This window comes from Mobula birostris, chromosome 6 (assembly GCF_030028105.1).
Source record: "Mobula birostris isolate sMobBir1 chromosome 6, sMobBir1.hap1, whole genome shotgun sequence".
NCBI lineage: Eukaryota > Metazoa > Chordata > Chondrichthyes > Myliobatiformes > Myliobatidae > Mobula > Mobula birostris.
In genome coordinates, this window is record NC_092375.1 from 173510576 (window position 1) to 173533090 (window position 22515).

The following is a 22515-nucleotide window of genomic DNA, read 5'->3' on the forward strand; positions in this document are numbered from 1 at the left end:
CTCAAAGAATAAAGTTCAATAATAGTATAAACAGAACATGCTGGAAATAGCAGTGCATAGAGAAACAGCAGTGATGCTTCAGGTCCATGATCTTCCTTTGGAACTGAAGATTTCAGATTTCCAGAAGCTTGCATGAACTCTCACTGGCTCTTCAGTCTGTTTTGGAGCAGCTAAACAACTTTGAAATGTTTGTCAGGCTATTGTTTATCAATTACAGAGTATTCAACGCCATCATCCCCTCAGTATTATACATCAAGCTTCAAAAGTTAGGCTGAAGAATCTCTCTCTGCAATTCGATCCCCGACTTCCTTATCGGGACACCACAGTTAGTGGGCATCAGTAATAACACCACCACCATCGATCAACACAAGTGTGTCACACACACACAGGCATCAGTAATAACATCCCACCGTCACCATCGATCGACACAAGTGTGTCACACACACACAGGCATCAGTAATAACATCCCACCGTCACCATCGATTGACACAAGTGTGTCACACACACACAGGCATCAGTAATAACATCCCACCGTCACCATCGATCAACACAAGTGTGTCACACACACACAGGCATCAGTAATAACATCCCACCGTCACCATCGATCAACACAAGTGTGTTACACACACACAGGCATCAGTAATAACATCCCATCGTCACCATCGATCAACACAAGTGTGTCACACACACACAGGCATCAGTAATAACATCCCACCGTCACCATCGATCAACACAAGTGTGTTACACACACACAGGCATCAGTAATAACATCCCATCGTCACCATCGATCAACACAAGTGTGTTACACACACAGGCATCAGTAATAACATCCCACCGTCACCATCGATCAACACAAGTGTGTTACACACACAGGCGTCAGTAATAACATCCCACCGTCACCATCGATCAACACAAGTGCACCTCAAGGATATGTGTAGCGCACTGTACACCCATGACCGTATGGCTATGTACTGCTCCACGGCCATCTCTAAATTCAGCGATGGCAACACTGTTGTTGGTAGAATCTGAGATAACGATGAGCAGTGTGTAGGAGTGAGAGAGGTTGGTTAGTTGATCGGTGTCGCAACAAACCTTGCACTCAATATCAGCAAGACCAAGGAACTGAGTGGGCTTCAGGAAGGCGAGGTTTAGAGAACACACACCAGTCTCATTGAGGGGTCAGAAGCAATGTTCCCTCTGAGGTGTAACACATCTTTTGCTGCTGGTGCACAAAGGAATTTAAACTGACACAAAAGGTATCACCCTCTACCTTGTTGGCATGTTAAGTATATTTCACAATTGTCCACAATCACATTTCCTTTTCTGGTTTCTGATGTAGATAGTGTTGATAACGTGAAGTTTGCGATGATATGTCTGCAGATTTTAGAACTGGCTTATGTTTTTATTGAAGAAATTACTGATTCACTATGTCAAATTCCAAAGAAGCAAAGGCACGAAGCACAAAAAAACTGCTAGTTCATCTAAAGCAGAATGGCTTAATGCTACACTAAGAGCTCATGAGGTCAAGAACGTGCAGCTACGAGAAATATTTATGTACAATACAGAAACTGATGTTACCTGTGTGTATTGTTGCAATGCAAGAGTTGCTGGAGAATTTGCAAGTGGGAAGAAGTGGAGTGATATTTGGAAACTTAACTTTTTAAAGCATCATTTAGTAAGCAAAGCACATATGGACGGTGTGCAAAAAGTCCAGCAAGAAAATCCTTCATTACCTGGTACAGGCCTGCTACCTATGTTTTGTGAGAATGCATATGAACAAGAGCAAAAGCAATTAAACCCACTGGAGATCAAAGTTCTCATTGACAGTGTTATGCTAGCTGTTAAAATTCAATGTGTACATGTTGTTGTCACTGGGCAAAAAAACTGCACAGCACAAGATTTTTGCGCACATTGGACATCACAAATTAGAGGGAACATTGGTCAGCAGTGTACAAGTTGCCGGGCATCAACATCTCAGAAAACCTATCCTGGACTCAACACATTGGTGCAGCCATGAAGAAGGTATGCTAGTGGCTCAACTTTGTTAGGAGTTTGAGGAGATTTGGCATGCCATTCAGGATTCTACTTTCTATAGATGTATGGTAGAGAGCATTCTCACTGGTTGTATAGCCTGATTAGGAGGCTTCAATGCATAAGAATGCTAGAGCCTGCAGAGAAATTAGACCCAGCCATTTCCATCAGGGGAATAATCCTCCCCACCATTGAAGTGATTGAAGTGATTGTCGTGAAATTTGTTGTTTTTGCAATACATAATAATAAAAACTGTGAATTACAGTAAAGATATATATATATAAAATAGTTAAATTAAATAAGCAATGAGGTAGCGTTCATGGGTTTGATATCCATTCAGAAATCTGATAGCAGAGGGGAAGAAACTGTTTCTGAATCATTAAATCAAAGAGTCGCAAGTCTTTAAACAAAGCTCCGATTTCTTCAATATGCATAATACATTGGCTTATATAATTTTTGTGCATAGTGACTGCTTGTCAGTTATTAAAAAAGGCAAGCGACCAGGATTACTGCAAGGAATAATATTGCAGAGAACGGCAAATCAAAGCTATCTACTGACAGCTGATCTACTTAAGTATTAATATCAGGAAAGCCTTTCTTCCTCAACGTTAATTTGACAGCATGAAATAATAATGAGTACTTACATATAATTTATTTTTAAATTTTGGTTTTGTTCAGAAATTTGTGCGTGATTTTGTGAGATTACATAAAACTGGACCTTAATTACATTTAACAATACAGTGAATCTCTGAGCTTCAGCCTTCCTGATATTGGCTTGATAGTCAACAACGTACACATCAAACTTCAAACGAAACACAATATTTTCCATACTTCCAGAATAACATAAAAGTTAGTTAATACAACTGTTCATTATCAGTCTTAATATTCTCCTACGAGGCACCACAATGTTAACTTTAACATACAACTTCAGCAAACCAATCACAGAAAAATTGAAGGCCAAGGAGAACAATTGTATTTAGTGTGAGCTATTAAATAATAGCTCATGTTGCTTTGGTAAGGATCATGTTTCTTCTGCCAAGATGATGAATTATCTCTCATTTTTGATCAATGATGTTCCCCTTGACCATGTCACTGAATTCTCTCACACTATGAATCACTACCTGGAATGTACATTAGATAACATGTTTTTTTTATTAAAGTGTATGTCGCTTGCATATACCATTAACCTGACTTGGTCTTTTTAAAAATATTTTTGTGGGATGTTGGTCTCACTGGCATGGCCCTCTCTAAGTGTCCTTGAGAAAGTGCTAGTGAACTGCTATCTTTAATTCATTTCATCTATGTCTGTACAGCAGTGCAACAATGCTATTCAGTCGAGATCTTCACGAATCTGCCTCAGTGATGGTGAAGTTTTGGAAATGTGGCTCCCAGTCGTAGTAGTAGTAGTCATACTTTATTGATTCCGGGGGAAATTGGTTTTCGTTACAGTTGCACCATAAATAATAAATAGTAATAGAACCATAAATAGTTAAATAGTAATATGTAAATTATGCCAGTAATTATGAAATAAGTCCAGGACCAGCTTATTGGCTCAGGGTGTCTGACCCTCCAAGGGAGGAGTTGTAAAGTTTGATGGCCACAGGCAGGAATGACTTCCTATGACGCTCTGTGTTGCATCTCAGTGGAATGAGTCTCTGGCTGAATGTACTCCCCTGTGCCCACCCAGTACATTATGTAGTGGATGGGAGACATTGACCAAGATGACATGCAACTTAGACAGCATCCTCTTTTCAGACACCACCGTGAGAGAGTCCAGTTCCATCCCTACAACATCACTGGCCTTACGAATGAGTTTGTTGATTCTGTTGGTGTCTGCTACCCTCAGCCTGCTGCCCCAGCACACAACAGCAAACATGATAGCACTGGCCACCACAGACTCGTAGAACATCCTCAGCATCGTCTGGCAGATGTTAAAGAACCTCAGTCTCCTCAGGAAATAGAGACGGCTCTGACCCTTCTTGTAGACAGCCTCAGTGTTTTTAGACCAGTCCAGTTTATTGTCAATTCGTATCCCCAGGTATTTGTATTCCTCCACCATGTCCACACTGACCCCCTGGATGGAAAGAGGGGTCACCGGTACCTTAGCTCTCCTCAGGTCTACCACCAGCTCCTTCGTCTTTTTCACATTAAGCTGCAGATAATTCTGCTCACACCATGTGACAAAGTTTCCTACCATAGACCTGTACTCAACCTCATCTCCCTTGCTGATGCATCCAACTATGGCAGAGTCATTCGAAAACTTCTGAAGATGACAAGACTCTGTGCAGTGGTTGAAGTCTGAGGTGTAAATGGTGAAGAGAAAGGGAGACAAGACAGTCCTCTGTGGAGCCCCAGTGCTGCTGATCACTCTGTTGGACACACAGTGTTGAAAGCACATGTACTGTGGTCTGCCAGTCAGGTAATCAAGAATCCATGATACCAGGGAAGCATCCACCTGCATCGCTGTCAGCTTCTCCCCCAGCAGAGCAGGGTGGATGGTGTTCAACGCACTGGAGAAGTCAAAAACATGACCCTCACAGTGCTCGCTGGCTTGTCCAGGTGGGTGTAGACCCGGTTCAGCAGGTAGACGATGGCATCCTCAACTCCTAGTCGGGGCTGGTAGGCGAACTGGAGGGGATCTAAGTGTGGCCTGATCATAGGCTGGAGCAGCTCCAGAACAAGTCTCTCCAGGGTCTTCATGATGTGGGAGGTCAATGCCACCGGTCTGTAGTCATTGAGCCACATTAATATATGTTTTAGAGAGGAAGTTTCAGGTGATAATTGCCAAGAAGATGCCTTTTTCCTAATGGTGGCAATTGTGTGTTTTGGGTGGTGCTCTGCTTTCATGAAAAAGCTGAATGCATTTATGCAGAGTCAATATGCAGCTACCAGAGAACATTAGTAGTTGAAGGAGTGAGTGCTTAAAATGAAAGACATGAAAAATGCCTGCAAATGAATGCTGATTGTGGGGGATTTCATAGTAACTTTGTCATTGAATATCAAAGTCATGTGTGGTATAGTTAGACTTTCTCTTACTGGAAATGATCAGTATCTGGCACTTGTGTTGTCTAAATGTTTGTTACTTGTCAATTATTCTGCTGCATGTTTTCTTCCTAGGGGTAGTAACTAGAAACACTACAGTAAACACTTCCCCTTCCAGCACAATGAAGAGCAGCTGGACCATGGAAATTGCCTTGAAGAAACTTAGTGGTGGTGTCTTGAAATGAGATGATTGTCCTTCGTCAACCTTAACTGTTTTCCTTTATCCTTGCTATGATTCTGGCCCAGTGCTGCAATTTCCCTTTGATACCCATTAATATTCAATTCACTACATTTCCTTAATCAATACTTGGTCAAATGCTTCCTTGAAGATTTTGGTAGTTACTCTCACATCACCTCTGGAACTTTGGACTAGGCTATAAAGCTGAGTGATCTGGCAAAAGTCAAACTCAGCATTACCATTCATGACAGCAGAATGTTGATCTGATCACTTGGTTGTTTATAGCTTTCCAAATTTTGTAGTCCAAGTTAGTGAGTAAATGTCTCTTGACTGCACTATATGATGACAACTTCTATCACCTGATGTGAATTGAACTGGCTCTAGACTGCTTTCTAAGATGGTGGAGATCTCAGAAGAAGGCTGAAATGCACTTTATGCAGTCCTGGGTAGGTCTGTAGTCTAGTGTAGTTTTTTGTATTGTTTCATGTAGCACCATGGTCCTGAAAAACGTTGTCTCGTTTTATGCAGTCCTGGGTAGGTCTGTAGTTCAGTGTAGTTTTTGTATTGTTTCATGTAGCACCATGGTCCTGAAAAACGTTGTCTCGTTTTTACTGTGTACTGTACCAGCAGTTATGGTTGAAATGACAATAAAAAGTGACTTGACTTGACTTGAAGTTAATTAACACTCTATGCTTCTAACTGAATTTGGATACAAATGCTTCATTCTTGGCTTTGCAGTCATGTTCAGGTCAGTCACAAGCCCAAAACATTAACTGTTTTCCTTCCTATAGGAGCTTATTGACCTGCTGAGATTTTCTAATATTTTCTGCTTTTGTCCTGTTTTTGATGATCAATTCTCCCCCTCCACCATTTACTGATTAACCTGCTTCAATGGAATACATACAGCATGTGCCTTAAGAATAGGTACTAGGTAAAGTATTAGAGAGCTGAAGTAGTTAACTGTAGTTCCATAAAGATACCTCAAATTAGATATAATGAAATTCAGTGGAGGTTAAAATTGCAAAACTTCCCTCATAATATTTTCACAATTAAAATTCAAAACTGGACCAATTAGATATGATAAATCTGGCTGTTGGGGTAGAATGGTTAACTAACTTCCTTTCCATCTTAGAAAAGGACTTAGCTTCTTAAATTCTTTGCTAGTGACTAAGATTGGAAATGTGCTTCATAAGGTACAAGCAAACATAAGCTTATTGTACAACTTCAATAAAAGTCATTGAAAATGCAGGTTTATCTTCCTTAATGGGCAAGACTGTCAGAGGGGCAGGTAGAATATTTGTTGCAGTGACTGTCATTTTTTTCACACAAAATTCTTCATCATTAGATAAATTCTATTTACAAATCTCTGCTCTGAAGGATTCTTATTTTGATCTACATATTTTAAAGATTGAAACAAGGAAAAAGATTAAACAGAAACAATATGAAACAAACTGATTGGCAATAGATAATTATGCAACATCTTTTATCATACAGGTGTGACTATTTGAGCACAGCTGCTATTCTGTACAATAATTGTCCCATAAATTTAGCATGACATCTTCTGAAAGCAATTAGTGCCAGCAAACAACACTACCAAGGTCGACATCCTCAAGATGGGTCATAGAGCAACTCCTTTCATATCTTTTACATCTTTTTATTTCAGATGTGCTTCTTTCACTGTTGGAGCCTGTTACCGACATTCTGGTGTTGTGTTCTTGGGTCGATCGGGTGATCTGGCGCCTTGCTGTCTCCGAGAGAGTACCACGAGGCTGCGAGCAAAATGTACAGCTTGGAGGCCATGAATCTTGGAGACGGGATTTGTGATCAACTCCATCTCTCGCCGATCTTGCCGATTTAAGTGCTGAGGAAGACTGAAATCATCAAGGTGGGTGCAGAGGTGAGCAAGTGTTCAGTGCTGTTTACCAGCCTCTCGCTCGCTGTTGCCGGAGGAAGGTGTCTGTGCAAGATAGTCTCTCTCTCCCTCTAGATTGCTGCTCCAGAGGGAAGGTCATTGTGTGCAAACGATCTCTCTCTTCTCGCTCGACGCTGTCGGACGACGGCGCCAGAGCAAGGTTTAATTGCTGCGGTTTGTAGATTGGACTCTCATTATGATGCATTCTAGTTTCTTGTTTCTGGTCACTCCTTTTTTTTTGTGACTACAATGAACACTGAGCTAAACTAAAATATGCCTTTTGATTTTGTGTTTTATATCCTGTGTTTCTGACATGTGCTTTGTTGCTGTTTGGCCTATTTTTTTTGCGCATGGGGGTGGGTTGGTTGATGTGTTTTTTTCTTTAAATGGTTAGAAACATAGAAAACCTACAGCACAATACAGGCCCTTCGGCCCACAACGCTGTGCCAAACATATCCTTACCGTAGAACTACCAAGGCTTACCCAGAGCCCTCTATTTTTCTAAGCTCCATGTGCCCATCCAGTAGTCTCTTAAAAGACCCTATTGTTTCCGCCTCCACCACTGCCACCGGCAGCCCATTCCATGCACTCACCACTCTCTGCGTAAAAAAACTTACCCCTGACATCTCCTCTGTACCTACTTCCGAGTACCTTAAAATTGTGCCCTTCCATGCTAGCCATTTCAGCCCTGGGAAAAAGCCTCTGACTATCCACACAATCAATGCCTCTCATCATCTTATACACCTCTATCAGGTCACCTCTTATAATCCGTCGCTCCAAGGAGAAAAGGTCGAGTTCACTCAACCTATTCTCATAAGGCATGCTTCCCAATCCAGGCAACATCCTTGTAAGTCTCCTCTGCACCCTTTCAAAGGTTTCCACTTCCTTCCTGAAGTGAGGTGACCAGAGCTGAGCACAGTACTCCAGGTGGGGTCTGACCAGGGTCCAATATAGCTGCAACATTACCTCTTGACTCTTAATCTCAGTCCCACGATTGATGAAGTCCAATGCACCATATGCCTTCTTAACCACAGAGTTAACCTACGTAGCAGCTTTGAGTGTCCTATGGACCCGGACCCCAAGAGCCCTCTGATTCTCCACACTGTCAAGATTCTTACCATTAATACTATAGTCTGCTATCATATTTGACCTACCAAAATGAACCACCACACACTTATCTGGGTTGAACTCCATCTGCCACTTCTCAGCCCAGTTTTGCATCCTGTCAATGTCCCGCTGTAACCTCTGACAGCCCTCCACACTGCCAACAGCACCCACAACCTTTGTGTCATCATCAAATTTACTAATCCATCCCTCCACTTCCTCATCCAGGTCATTTATTAAAATCACAAAGAGTAGGGGTCCCAGAACAGATCCCTGAGGCACACCGCTGGTCACCGACCTCCATGCAGAATATGACCTGTCTACAACCACTCTGTGCCTTCTGTGGGCAAGCCAGTTCTGGATCCACAAAGCTATGTCCTCTTGGATCCCATGCCTCCTTACTTTCTCAATAAGCCTTGCATGGGGTATCTTATCAAATGTCTTGCTAAAATCCATATACACCAGATCTACGGCTCTAACTTCATCAATGTGTTTAGTCACATCCACAAAAAATTCAATCAGGCTCATAAGGCACGACTTGCCTTTGACAAATCCTCGCTGACTATTGTCAATCATATTATACCTCTCCAAATGTTCATAAATCCTGCCCCTCAGGATCTTCTCCATCAACCTGCCAATGACTGAAGTAGACTCACTGGTCTATAATTTCCTGGGTTATCCCTACTCCCTTTCTTGGATAAAGGAACAATATCCACAACCCTCCAATCCTTCGGAACCTCTCCTGTCCTCATTAATGATGCAAAGATCATCGCCAGAGGCTGAGCAATCTTCTCCCTCACTTCCGACAGTAGCCTGAGGTACATTTCGTCTGGTCCCAGTGACTTATCCAACTTGATGTTTTCCAAAAGCTGCAGCACATCCTTTTCTACATGCTCAAACTTTTCAGTCTGCTGCAAGTCATCCCTATAATCACCAAGATCCTTTTCAGTAGTGAATACTTAAGTAAAATTCTTCTTTGTTTTGTGGTTGGCTGTGGGGAAGACAAATTCCAGAGTTGTATACTGCATTTGTACTTTGAATCCTTTAAACCAATTCACTTTTTTTGGTGATATAGATTGGGGGAGTAATATTGTTCATGCAGATTAGTTGTATTTCTTCAAACAATATAATGAAAGTTTTAATGTACATAACAGGAATAACAGGAGTTTGGCTTAACATCACACTAAAACCAAAAAATAGCAATCAAAAATATATTGTTAACACATTGCATTTCCATTATTTTATAAATTGAATATTAATTCCTCATCAGAGGTGGAGAGGGTTAATGACTTTAAATTCCTTAGTGTGATTATTTTGGAGGACCTGTCCTGGGCCCAGCATGTAAGTGAGATAATGGAGAAAGCACGGCAGCACCTCTACTTCCTGAGGAGTTTGTGAAGATTCGCATGACATCTGAAACTTTGATAAACTTCTTTAGATGTGTAGTGGAGAGTATACTGACAGGCTACATCACAGCCTGGTAAGGAAACACCAATGCCTTTGAATGAAAAATCCTACAGAAAGTAGTGGATAGTGCTTAGTCCATCATGGGAAAAGCTCTCCCCACCACTGAGTACATTTACACAAAACCCTGATGCAGGATAGCAGCATCCATCATCAGAGACCCGCACCACTCAGACCATGCTCTCTTTTCACTGCTGCCATCAGGAAGAAGCTACAGGAGCCTCAGCACTTACACCACCAAGTTATTATCCCTCAACCATCAGGCTCTTGAACCAAAGAGGATAACTTCACTTCCCCCATTATTGAAATGTTCCCACAACCTATGGACTCACTTTCAAGGACACTTCATCTCATGTTCTCGAAAATTATTTATTTATTATTACTATTTGTTGCTTTTTGTATTTGTACTGTTTATTGTCTGTTGCAACTGGTTGAACACCTAAATTGGCGCAGCTTTCATTGATTCTATGGGTTTATTGAGTACGCCCACAAGAAAATGAATCCCCTGATTCTAATTGGTGATATATATGTACTTTGACAATAAATTTACTTTAAAGTTTTTGAGCTTTGACATTGGTACAGATACTTACAACGATTGGGATGAATTTGCTGGATAGTCATTATCCAAAACTGATAATGATATGTTTCTCATGTGCCACACTTGATTTTATACACTATCTGAGTCAGAAAGGCTGAAGTTTAAGATCAATTATAGATGCTAGAATTACAGGCAAATATCTAAGCAATGATATTTAGAAAACCATCTGGGGATCATCAAGATGCATAAAGTGCTAGAGGAACTCAGCAGGCCAGGCAACTTCTATGGAAAAGAGTACAGTCGATGTTTCGGACCAAGACCCTTCAGCAGGACTAGAGAAAAAAAGATGAGGAGTAGATTTAAAAGTTGGGGGGGAGGGAGGAAGAGTCACAAGGTGATAGGGGAAGCCGGGAAGGGAAGGGATGAAGCAAAGAGCTGGGAAATAGATTGGTGAACAAGATCCAGGGCTGGAGAAGGGGGAATCTAATAGGAGAGGACAGAGGTCGCGGAAGAAAGAAAAGGGGGGAGGAGCACCAGAAGGAGACAATAGGCAGGCAAGGAGGTAAGATGAGAGAGGGAAAAGGGGATGGGGAATGGTGAGGTGGGGGGGGGGGCCATTATCGGAAGTTTGAGAAATCGAAGTTCATGCCTTCAGGTTGGAGGCTACCCAGACGGATTATAAACTGTTGTTCTTCCAACCTGAGTGTGGCCTCATCATGACAGCACAGCAGAGGAGGCCATGGATTGACATATCAGAATGGGAACGGGAAGTGGAATTAAAATAGGTGGCCACTGGGAGATTCAACTTTTCCTGGCAGATGGAGCATAGGTGTGCAGTGAAGCGGTCTCCCAATCTATGTCGAGTCTCATCGATATACAGGAGGCAACATTGGGAACACCAGACACAGTATATGACCCCAACAGACTCACAGGTGAAGTATCAACTCTCATGGAAGGACTGATTGTGGCCCTGAATGGTAGTAAGGGAAGAGGTGTAGGGGCAGGTGTGGCACTTGTATCCGCTTGCAAGGATAAGTTCCATGAAGGAGATCAGTGGGGAGGGTCAGATGGTCAAGGGAGTCACTTAGGGAGTGATCCCTGTGGAAAACCAGAAGTGGGGGCAGAGAAGATGTGCTCGGTGGTGAGATTCCGTTGGAGTTGGTGGTAGTTTCAGAGAATTATGTGCTGGATGTGGATGGTAGGTGAGGACAAGAGGAACCCTATCTATGGTTGTATGGTGGGGGAATGTGGTGAGAGCAGATGTGCATGAAATGGATGAGATGCGGTTGAGGGCAGCGTTGATGGTGGAGGAAGGGAAGCCCCTTTCTTTGAAGAAAGATATCTCATTCGTTCTGGAATGAAAAGCCTCATCCTGAGAGCAGATGCAGCGAAGATGGAGGAATTGAGAGACAGGGTTGGCATTTTTACAAGTAACAGGGTTGGAAGAGGTATAGTCCAGGTCGCTGTGAGAGCCTGTGGGTTTATAATAGACATCAGTAGATAAGCTGTCTTCAGAGAGAGAGAGAGAGAGAGAGAGAGAGACAGAGAGACCAAGAAAGGGAAGGGAGGCACTTATCCTTGCAAGCGGAACAAGTGTTGCAGCTCCTCCCTCACTACAATTCAGGGCCCTAAACAGTCCTTCCAGGTAAGGCAATGCTTCACCTGTGAGTCAGTTGGGGTCATATACTTTGTTCAGTGCTCCAGGTGTGGCTTCCTGTATAACGGTGAGACCCAACGTAGATTGGGAGGCTGCTTTGCCAAGCACCTACGTCCTGTCTGCCAGAAGAAGTGGGATCTCCCAGTGCATACCCATTTTAATTCCATTTCCTATTCCCATTCCGGTCATGATGAGGCCATACTCAGGTTGGAAGAACAACACCTTATATTCCACCTGGGTAGCCTCCAACCTGATGGCATGAACATCGATTTCTCAAACTTCCGGTAATGGTGTCCCCTTCCCCCCAACCCCATTTCACCATTCCCCATCCTCTTTTCCCTCTCTCCCTTTATCTCCTTGCCTGCCCATCGCCTCTCTCTGGTGCTCCTCACCCCCTTTCTGTCTTCCATGGCCTTCTGTTCTTTCCTATTAGATTCCTCCTTCTCCAGCCCTGTATCTCTTTCACCGATCTACTTCCCAGCTCTTTACTTCACCCCTCCCTCTCCCAGTTCCACCTATCACCTTGTGTTTCTCTCTCCCCTCTCCCACCTTATAATATCTACTCCTCATCTTTTTTTCCTCCAGTCCTGCTGAAGGGTCTCAGCCCGAAACGTCGACTGTACTCTTTTCCGTAGATGCTGCCTGGCCTGTTGAGTTTCTCCATCATTTTGTGTGTGTTGCTTGGATTTCCAGCATCTGCAGATTTTCTCTTGTTCGTGTGGGGATTGGCAAGAGATTGCTTGTGTAAATGTGATTTACATATGCTGGTCAACCTTAGTGGCCACTATAAATGGAGAAATAGAAGCAGCTCATTCAATTGCCCTTTGTTTAGCTGTAACAAGTTCGATAAAGTAACTATCAGGTGGTCAAAACCGCCCAGCACATCATTGGCTCTGGCTTACCCACTATCAAGGACATGTATACAGAAAGGTGCTGGAAAAGGGCCAATAACATCACAAAGGATCCCACCCACCCTGCTCATGGACTGTTTGTCCCATTCCCATCAGGATGGAGGCCACGTAGCATCCACACCAGGACCACCAGACTCAGTTACTTTCTCCAAGCAGTAAGGCTGAACAACATTTCCACTCACTAACCCACTCCTCCACCGCCCACCACTTCTTCATTTCCTGTCAGCTACCTTATGTACAGACACTCCTGTGCCTAACATCACTTTGTACATGCAATCAATCTAAGTTATCTTACGTATTTACATTTATTGTTTTTTTAATTATTGTTTTCTTTATCTTACTGTATTTTTTTGTGCTGCATCATATCCAGAGTAACAATTATTTCATTCTCCTTTATATTAGTGTACTGGAAATTATTTTAAATAATCTTGAATCTTAAGTCATTGACCTTGCCCATATCTACAAAAAACTTACTTTTTTATTGTTTTATGGTTCCTAATTCCTCAGGAAGTAATCCTTACACTGATAAGGGGGTCTGAATGAATTTGGAAAATTAATATGACAGATAAACAGTTTGGAAAAAGTACATATATGTCACCATATACGACCCCGAGATTCACTTCCTTGCGGAAATACTCAAAAAATCCAATAGCCACAATAAAATCAATGAAGGGCTGCACCATCAGGGCTGACAACCAGGAAATTATAGGCCTGTGAGTCTGCCATTAGCAGTAGGAAAGTTACTGGAAGGTATTCTAAGGGATTGCGTATGGATAGACAGGGACTGATTAGGGATTGTCAACATGGTTTTGTGCATGTCTAACCACTCTTACAGTTTTTCAAAATGCAAAGTAAATTTATTATCAAATGTCATGAATAACAAAGTACATAAATGGTAGTGGACTTTAGAAAACAACAGTACCCTGTCCCAAACTTGGAAATAAGCAGCCAGTCAATAGAGCATGTCGGAGAATACAAGTACCTCGGCACAACTATAACGTGAGCTGCCTTAATGACTATCGCCTGGCAGCACTCACATCGACAGTGATGAAATGTTTTAAGAGGTTGGTTATGACTAGACTGAACTCCTGCCTCAGCAAGGACCTGGACCCATTGCAATTTGCCTATCGCCACAATAGATCAACGGCAGACACAATCTCAATGGCTCTCCACACAGCTTTAGACCACCTAGACAACACAAACACCTATGTCAGGATGCTGTTCATTGACTATAGCTCAGCATTTAATACCATCATTCCCACAATCCTTCAACACTGGCGCACCTCAGGGATGTGTGCTTAGCCCACTACTCTACTCTCTGTATACATATGACTGTGTGGCTAGGCATAGCTCAAATACCATCTACAAATTTGCTGATGATACAACCATTGTTGGTAGAATCTCCTGTTTCCATCCAGGGGGTCAGTGTGGACATGGTGGAGGACTACAAATATCTGGGGATACGAATTGACAATAAACTGGACTGGTCAAAGAACACTGAGGTTGTCTACAAGAAGGGTCAGAGCCGTCTCTATTTCCTGAGGAGACTGAGGTTCTTTAACATCTGCCAGACGATGCGGAGGATGTTCTACGAGTCTGTGGTGGCCAGTGCTATCATGTTTGCTGTTGTGTGCTGGGGCAGCAGGCTGAGGGTAGCAGACACCAACAGAATCAACAGACTCATTCGTAAGGCCAGTGATGTTGCGGGGATGGAACTGGACTCTCTGACGGTGGTGTCTGAAAAGAGGATGCTGTCCAAGTTGCATGCCATCTTGGACAATGTCTCCCATCCAGTACACAATGTACTGGTTGGGCACAGGAGTACATTCAGCCAGAGACTCGTTCCACCGAGATGCAGCACAGAGCGTCATAGGAAGTCATTCTTGCCTGTGGCCATCAAACTTTACAACTCTTCTCTTGGAGGGTCAGACACCCTGAGCCAATAAGCTGGTCCTGGACTTATTTCATAATTTACTGGCATAATTTATATATTACTAATTAACTATTTATGGTTTTATTACTATTTATTATTATGGTGCAACTGTAACAAAAACCAATTTCCCCTGGGAACAATAAAGTATGACTGTGACTATGGCTATGACTAATCTCAGGTGGTGACGAGAGGGCGCACAGGAGTGAGATATGTCAACTAGTGGAATGGTGCCACAACAACAACCTGGCACTCAACGTCAGTAAGACAAAAGAGCTGATTGTGGACTTCAGGAAAGGTAAGATGAAGGAACAAATACCAATCCTCATAGAGGGATCAGAAGCGGAGAGAGTGTGCAGTTTCAAGTTCCTGGGTGTCAAGATTCCTGAGGATCTAACCTGGACCCAACATACTGATATAGTCATAAAGAAGGCAAGACAGCGGCTATACTCTATTAGGAGTTTGAAGAGATTTGGCATGTCAACAAATACACTCAAAAACTTTTACAGTTGTACTGTGGAGAACATTCTTACAGGCTGCATCACTGTCTGGTATGGAGGGGCTACTGCACAGGACCGAAAGAAGAGCATAAGGTTGTAAATCTAGTCAGCTCCATCTTGGGTACTAGCCTACGAAGTACCCAGGACATCTTTAGGGAGCAGTGTCTCAGAAAGACAACGTCCATTATTAAGGACCTCCAGCACACAGGGCATGCCCTTTTCTCACTGTTATCATCAGGTAGGAGATACAGAAGCCTGAAGGCACACACTCAGTGATTCAGGAACAGCTCCTTCCCCTCTGCCATCCAATTCCTAAATGGACATTGAAGCTTTGGACACTACCTCACTTTTTTAATATACAGTATTTCTGTTTTTGCACATTTTTTAAATCTATCAATATACGTAATTGATTTACTTGTTTATTATTATGTTTTATTTTATATATTATTATTTTTTTCTCTCTCCCTGCTAGGTTATGTATTGCATTGAACTGCCGCTGCTAAGTTAACAAATTTCACATCACATGCCGGTGATAATAAACCTGATTCTGATTCTGATTCCGACCTTTAAGACCAATGGTGGGTTGATTCTCTCCAAGTGCCAACAACGACTCTTTTTCCTTAGGAAGATGTGGAAACTTCAAGTCCAGCTATCGATTCTCCAGACATTTTATAATGCTTCATTGAATCAATATTAACCTCCAACATCACGGCATGGTTTGGAGCAATGAGCACTATCAACCTCAACCCACTCAACACAATTGTCAGAATAAGCAGTGAAGTCATTGGCCAGGAACAAGAATCACTCAGCAGCATCCATAAGAGACAGACAATAAAGAGGGCTCGGCAAACGGCACTACACTTCACACAAACTACACTCTTATGCCATCTGGACACCACTACAGGTCCCTACCCATCAGCACCAGAAGAGCCTTATCTGGTCTTTGTCTCCATTCGCCTCCTCAACACCCAATTTTGAATATATAGTATGCATAGCACCTTTGACAGTAAAAAGTCAGTTAATATCTCAGACTGAGGACGCAGGTGACTGAATCCTTCTCTTTAGCACCTATACTGGTTATGATTTGAGATATGGAATGGGATCATTTTACAGTCAGACCATTTTAAAGATAGGCCATACCAATCCCTGGCACAATATTCATACCCACGTGACTCAGAAACTGCAACCATGAGTCCATTCATATAATTCATATGCAAATAATTGTTTCAAAAATTGATCTGCGCATATGAACACTACATAAATTGCCCCAAGACATTCAAGTTACCTCACTAATTCCATTCAAACCAATAAATGCAAAGTATGGGTTTAATAATCATTTCCACACAAAGTATGAGATTAATATACTGTATATCTTGAAAAACCTCCAGTAGAACCATAGAACTATAGAACATTACAGCACAGAAACAGGCCTTTTGGCCCTTCTTGGCTGTGCCGAACCATTTTTCTGCCTAGTCCCACTGCACCTGGACCATAGCCCTCCATACACCTCTCATCCATGTATCTGTCCAAGTTTTTCTTAAATGTTAAAACTGAGCCCGCATTTACCACTTCATCTGGCAGCTCATTCCACATTCTCAACACTCTCTGTGTGAAGAAGCCCTTCTAATGTTCCCTTTAAACTTTTTCCCCTTCACCCTTAACCCATGTCCTCTGTTTTTTTTCTCCCCTAGCCTCAGTGGAAAAAGCCTGCTTGCATTCACTCTATCTATACACATCATAATTTTATATACCTCTATCAAATCTCCCCTCATTCTTCTATGCTCCAGGGAATAAAGTCCTAACCTACTTAACCTTTCTCTGTGACTCAGTTTCTCAAGTCCCGGCAACATCCTTGTAAACCTTCTCTGCACTCTTTCAACCTTATTTATATCCTTCCTGTAATTTGGTGACCAAAACTGTACACAATTCTCCAAATTCGGCCTCACCAATGCCTTATATAACCTCACCATAACATTCCAATTCTTATACTCAATACTTTGATTTATAAAGGCCAATGTACCAAAAGCTCTCTTTACGACCCTATCTACCTGTGACGCCACTTTTAGGGAATTTTGTATTTGTATTCCCAGATTCCTCTGTTCTACTGCACTCCTCAGTGCCCTACCATTTACCTTGTATGTTCTACCTTGGTTTGTCCTTCCAAAGTGCAATACCTCACACTTTTATGTATTAAACACCATCTGCCATTTTTCAGCTTATTTTTCCAGATGGTCCAAATCCCTTTGCAAACTTTGAAAACCTTCCTCACTGTCCACTACACATCCAATCTTTGTATAATCAGCAAATTTGCTGATTCAATTTACCACATTATCATCCAGATCATTGATATAGATGACAAATAACAATGGACCCAGCACTGATCCCTGTGGCACACCACTAGTCACAGGCCTCCACTCAGAGAAGCAATCCTCCACTACCACTTTCTGGCTTCTTCCATTGAGCCAATGTCTAATCCAATTTACTATCTCTCCATGTATACCTAGCGACTGAATCTTCCCAACTAACCTCCCATGCGAGACCTTGTCAAAGGCCTTACTGAAGTCCATGTAGACAACATCCACTGCCTTCCCTTCATCCACTTTCCTTGTAACCTCCTTGAAAAACTCTAATAGATTGGCTAAACATGGCCTACCACGCACAAAGCCATGTTGACTCTCCCTAATAAGTTCCTGTCTATCCAAATATATGTAGATCCCATCTCTTAGTACCCCTTCCAATAATTTACTTACTACTGACGTCATAATTGGCCTATAATTTCCCAGATTACTTTTAGAGCCTTTTTTAAATAACTGAACAACATGAGCTATCCTCCAATCCTCCGGCACCTCACCCGTAGATACCACCATTTTAAATATATCTGCCAGAGCCCCTGCAATTTCAACACTAGTCTCCTTCAAGGTCCGAGGGAATACCCTGTCAGGTCCTGGGGATTTATCTACTCTGATTTGCCTCAAGATAGCAAGCGCCTCATCCTCCTCAATCTGCATAGGTTCCATGATCTCACTACTTGTTTGCCTTATTTCCATTGACTCCTTGCCAGTTTCCTTAGTAAATACAGACGCAAAAAAAAAATTTAAGATCTCCCCCATTTCTTTTGGTTCCATACATAGCCCACCACTCTGATCTTCAAGAGGACCAATTTTATCCCTTACTATCCTTTTGCTTTTAATATACCTGTAGAAGCTGTTTGGATTATCCTTCACCTTGACTGCCAAATCAACCTCATGTCTTCTTTTAGCCCTCCTGATTTCTTTCTTAAGTATTTTTTGCACTTTTTATATTCCTGCAGCACCTTATTTGCTCCCTGTTTCCTATACATATCATACATCTCTCTCTTCTTCTTTATCAGAGTTTCAATATCCCTTGAGAACTAAGGTTCCTTATTCTTATTCACTTTGCCTTTAATCCTGACAGGAACATACAAACTCTGCACTCTCAAAATTTCTCCCTTGAAGGCCTCCCACTTACCAATCACATCCTTGCCAGAGAACAACCTGTCCCAATCCACGCTTTTTAGATTCTTTCTCATTTCTTCAAATTTGGCCTTTTTCCAGTGTAGAACCTCAACCTGAGGACCAGATCTATCTTTATCCATGATCAAGTTGAAACTAATGGTGTTATGATCACTGGAACCAAAATGTCTCCCTACACACACTTCCGTCACCTGTCCTAACTCGTTTCCTAATAGGAGATCTAATATTGCATCCTCTCTAGTGGGTACCTCTATATATTGATTTAGAAAACTTTCCTGAACACATTTTACAAACTCTAACCTGCCTCGACCTTTAGCAGTATGGGAATCCCAATCAATATGTGGAAAATTAAAATTCCCTACTATCACAACTTTATGTTTCCTGCAGTTGTCTGCTATCTCTCTGCAGATTTGCTCCTCCAATTCTCGCTGACTATTGGGTGGTCTATAATACAACCCCATTAATGTGGTCATACCTTTCCTGTTTCTCAGCTCCACCCATGTGGTCTCAGTAGACAAGCCCTCTAATCTGTCCTGCCTGAGCACTGCTGTAACATTTTCCCTGACTAGCAATGCCACCACCCCCCTCCCCACTCTTCATTCTTCTGCCTCTATCATGTCTGAAACATCAGAACCCTGGAACATTAAACTGCCAGTTCTGCCCCTTCTGCAGCCAAATTTCACTAATAGCTATAATGTCATAATTCCATGTGTCAATCCATGCTCTCAGCTCGTCAGCCTTCCCCACAATACTCCTTGCATTGAAATAGACACAACTCAGAAGATTAAAACCACCACACACAACCCTTCTATTTGTAACTTTGCATGAACTTTTAACATAATTTATTTTCACCCCTGCTCCACTATCTGCTCTGGCACTCTGGTTCCCGGCAAATCTAGTTCAAGCGCTCCCCAAAAGCACTAACAAACCTCCCTGCAAGGATATTGGTCCCCTTGTAGCTCAGGTGTAACCCGTCTCTCTTGTACAGGTCCCACCTGCCCCAGAAGAGGTCCCAGTGATCCTGAAATCTGAAACCCTGCCCCCTACTCCAGTTCCTCAGCCACATGTTCATCCGCCAGAGCGAATGTGGTTGAAATACTGTATGTCACAGATAATATTTTATGTTACCTTGGCACGCTTGCTAAATAAGTAACAAGCTGTCGGAGGTCTTCTTGTTTTATTCTGTCATGATTGCTGCGAGCTGGGAATGTTAGGATTGGACCACCTCTTTTATCACGTCCACCTGCAATAAGACAATATTTTCAACATGTAAGCATGAATGAATGGTACAACTTTTCAGATAAAGACAATATTGTTTTAAGTTTAACTTTGTGGATTGGATCAGAAACAATGGGGTTTTCCAAAGAATCCTCTGCTTCAAAAGCCAGAAGGATCACGACAGAGATGCCAAGTTGAACGGATAGCTGCTCCCAGCTAGTAGCTGGCAGATGAGCAGGTTAGACCTGCAGATGCTATTTCAGTTAATTTACTTCTTCTGGTGAGCCATTCTATTGCAACAGTTGCCATACAGTGGACATAGTCCTGATGAAGGGTCTTGGCTCAAAATGTCAACTGCTTATTCCTTTCCGTAGATGCTGCATGAGCTGCTGAGTTCCTCTGGCACTTTGTGTGTATGCCATACAGTAGATACAGTTTGTAAAAAAGACAGTCATCTAACCAAGTTCAAAATTCAATGCAAATGAATCCTGCCAGCAGAGTTCCCCTTTGACAACAAATTCAATGCAGCTTGCTATTCATATTTTACTCTGTTCTGCAGCGACCAAACTTAGTTCTGTCAGCAAATCTTTTGCACAGTCTTCAGTCATCTTCATCCACACTCAACACATCATGGACAAAATAACAACACCCAGAGTAAGTCATGTGTTATTGTTTTTGAGTTCCATAATCCTGTTTGATGTCCAAGCTCATTGCAAATACTCTCTTTTGGTGCAGTAAGTTCTAACATTTGAGATTAATGTTTCTCAGTATGAGGCATGGGTGAATAAGGTGATTGTAGTTTGAAACCTTATAACAGAAAGCATGAATATAAATGATATTTTAGCAGATGGAAAGCTGAGCACGGTTTGGTGCTATCTTGGGAAGGCTATCTGCCTCTTTTAATATGACTGCTCTGGAAATGTCAGTGAACTGAGTGTTCACAAAGGAATTTGTTGGAGATGATGCATATTGACTCTTTTGGGTTTTCTTTCCTTATAGTGAGAACTTTCTTTGCCAAATTATCAGTTTCACTTTGAAAAAGCATCAGAGATGTGAATTAAACTAGATCTGTCTGGATTATATAGCTCAGATAGTCAGTGCAAAACAACTCAACCATCAATAACTAAGGATGCTGTTAATTAATATGATTACACCCACCTGAAACAAAGGCAACCTTTTCCTTCATTATTTGCATTACATCAGATAATTTTAATCCATCATTTCTGAAGGGTCCTGTAAAACAAATATTTGCAATTATCCATGTTGTTCATCACTAAAGACAATTATCACAATAACTGAGCCCTATTGATAGAAATAATCAAGCATTCTGTGTATTCCATGAACTTCCTGCTTAATAGACTACCTGAATGCAAAGTAATCCATATTTAAATAGTCCCGTATAGGACCCAGGAGACTGATAAGTTATCCAACTGAATATGAACCCAGAGTAATATTAGGCAAATGATCCTGAAGAAATACATTGCAGCATATACTTCTTCAGAACTGATCAGAGACCATTCTTTAGGATGCACTGAAAAGGCAATTATGGTTTTTAACTTATCTGCAAAAAGAAATTGAACAAAACACAAGTTTAGAACTTTACGGTCAACAAACCCAATACTATCACAGTTGGCGCCCAATGTGGTCGAGTTATACCAAAAGTATTATTTTAGAAATAATTATCATTTAGCAGCAGTCTAGCTCAGAGAGTGCTTGACAAGCGCTGTGGCACTTCACACTTCACCTAGTACTATAGAATGACTCCAGCAGGCGTGCAGGCAAATGTTGGTCGATAATACAAATGTGTTAATCTAGCAGAAATATGGGGAAATACACGAGTATTCCTCAAATTGAACATGATGAATATTTTATTCTTCAAGTCCAGACACTGGAACGATGCAGGGATAGAACACAGTAGTAGGGTGCAGATTAGACAGACCAAACCCTGCTGTACAACCCTGCAATTTTGATACAGGTGCAGCTATTTCAATGCTAAATTCTGATGTGATTGAAGGTGATAAACTAGGGGAGCCACCAGCGTAAATTAAAAATTGTAGGTATACATGGATATGAGGTAGTGTTCAACTTATAAACTGCTACATACTGTTAATACAGAATCAAACAAACAATAGAAATAACCGTAAATTTTTTACACTAGATCCTACTAAACTAGTATTTGTAATAGGAATACCGGATGCTTCCTGTTGGATTCATACTTTAATCAAAACAACAGCCGGTGCAACTGCACCAGATCAATGAGGTGTACTGTACAGATTCAGAAACAGATAGACTATCATCGGGATAAAACAGTCAGAGCAAAATTAAAACATATTTTATGCAAATATTAAGATTACCTACATCAACATCCTAACCCACTGTGGGATGATTGATATTGAACCAGCGAAATTAGCATGCGATTCTTTCACACGCCAAAAACTGTGGTATATTCCTGACCACTGAGGAAAGCAATTCCTACAGGAAGATGAAGGCTCCCTCTATAAACAAGGGTTTTGATAAACTAAGCTTCTTGATTTAT

The 22515-nt window shown here is 41.7% G+C and overlaps 1 protein-coding gene across 1 annotated transcript in view; it reads right to left on the bottom strand.

The window, feature by feature from the left end:
• The window catches only part of kalrna (kalirin RhoGEF kinase a), a 734185-nt gene that overhangs the window by 448312 nt on the left and 263358 nt on the right, over positions 1–22515 (bottom strand). Inside the window, exons 2-3 of the mRNA XM_072261937.1 lie at positions 21138–21212; positions 19890–20004 (exon numbers count right to left, since the gene is read on the bottom strand). Of these exons, the coding sequence (XP_072118038.1) occupies positions 19890–20004; positions 21138–21212 (190 nt within the window). The remainder of the gene's footprint in view (positions 1–19889; positions 20005–21137; positions 21213–22515) is intronic.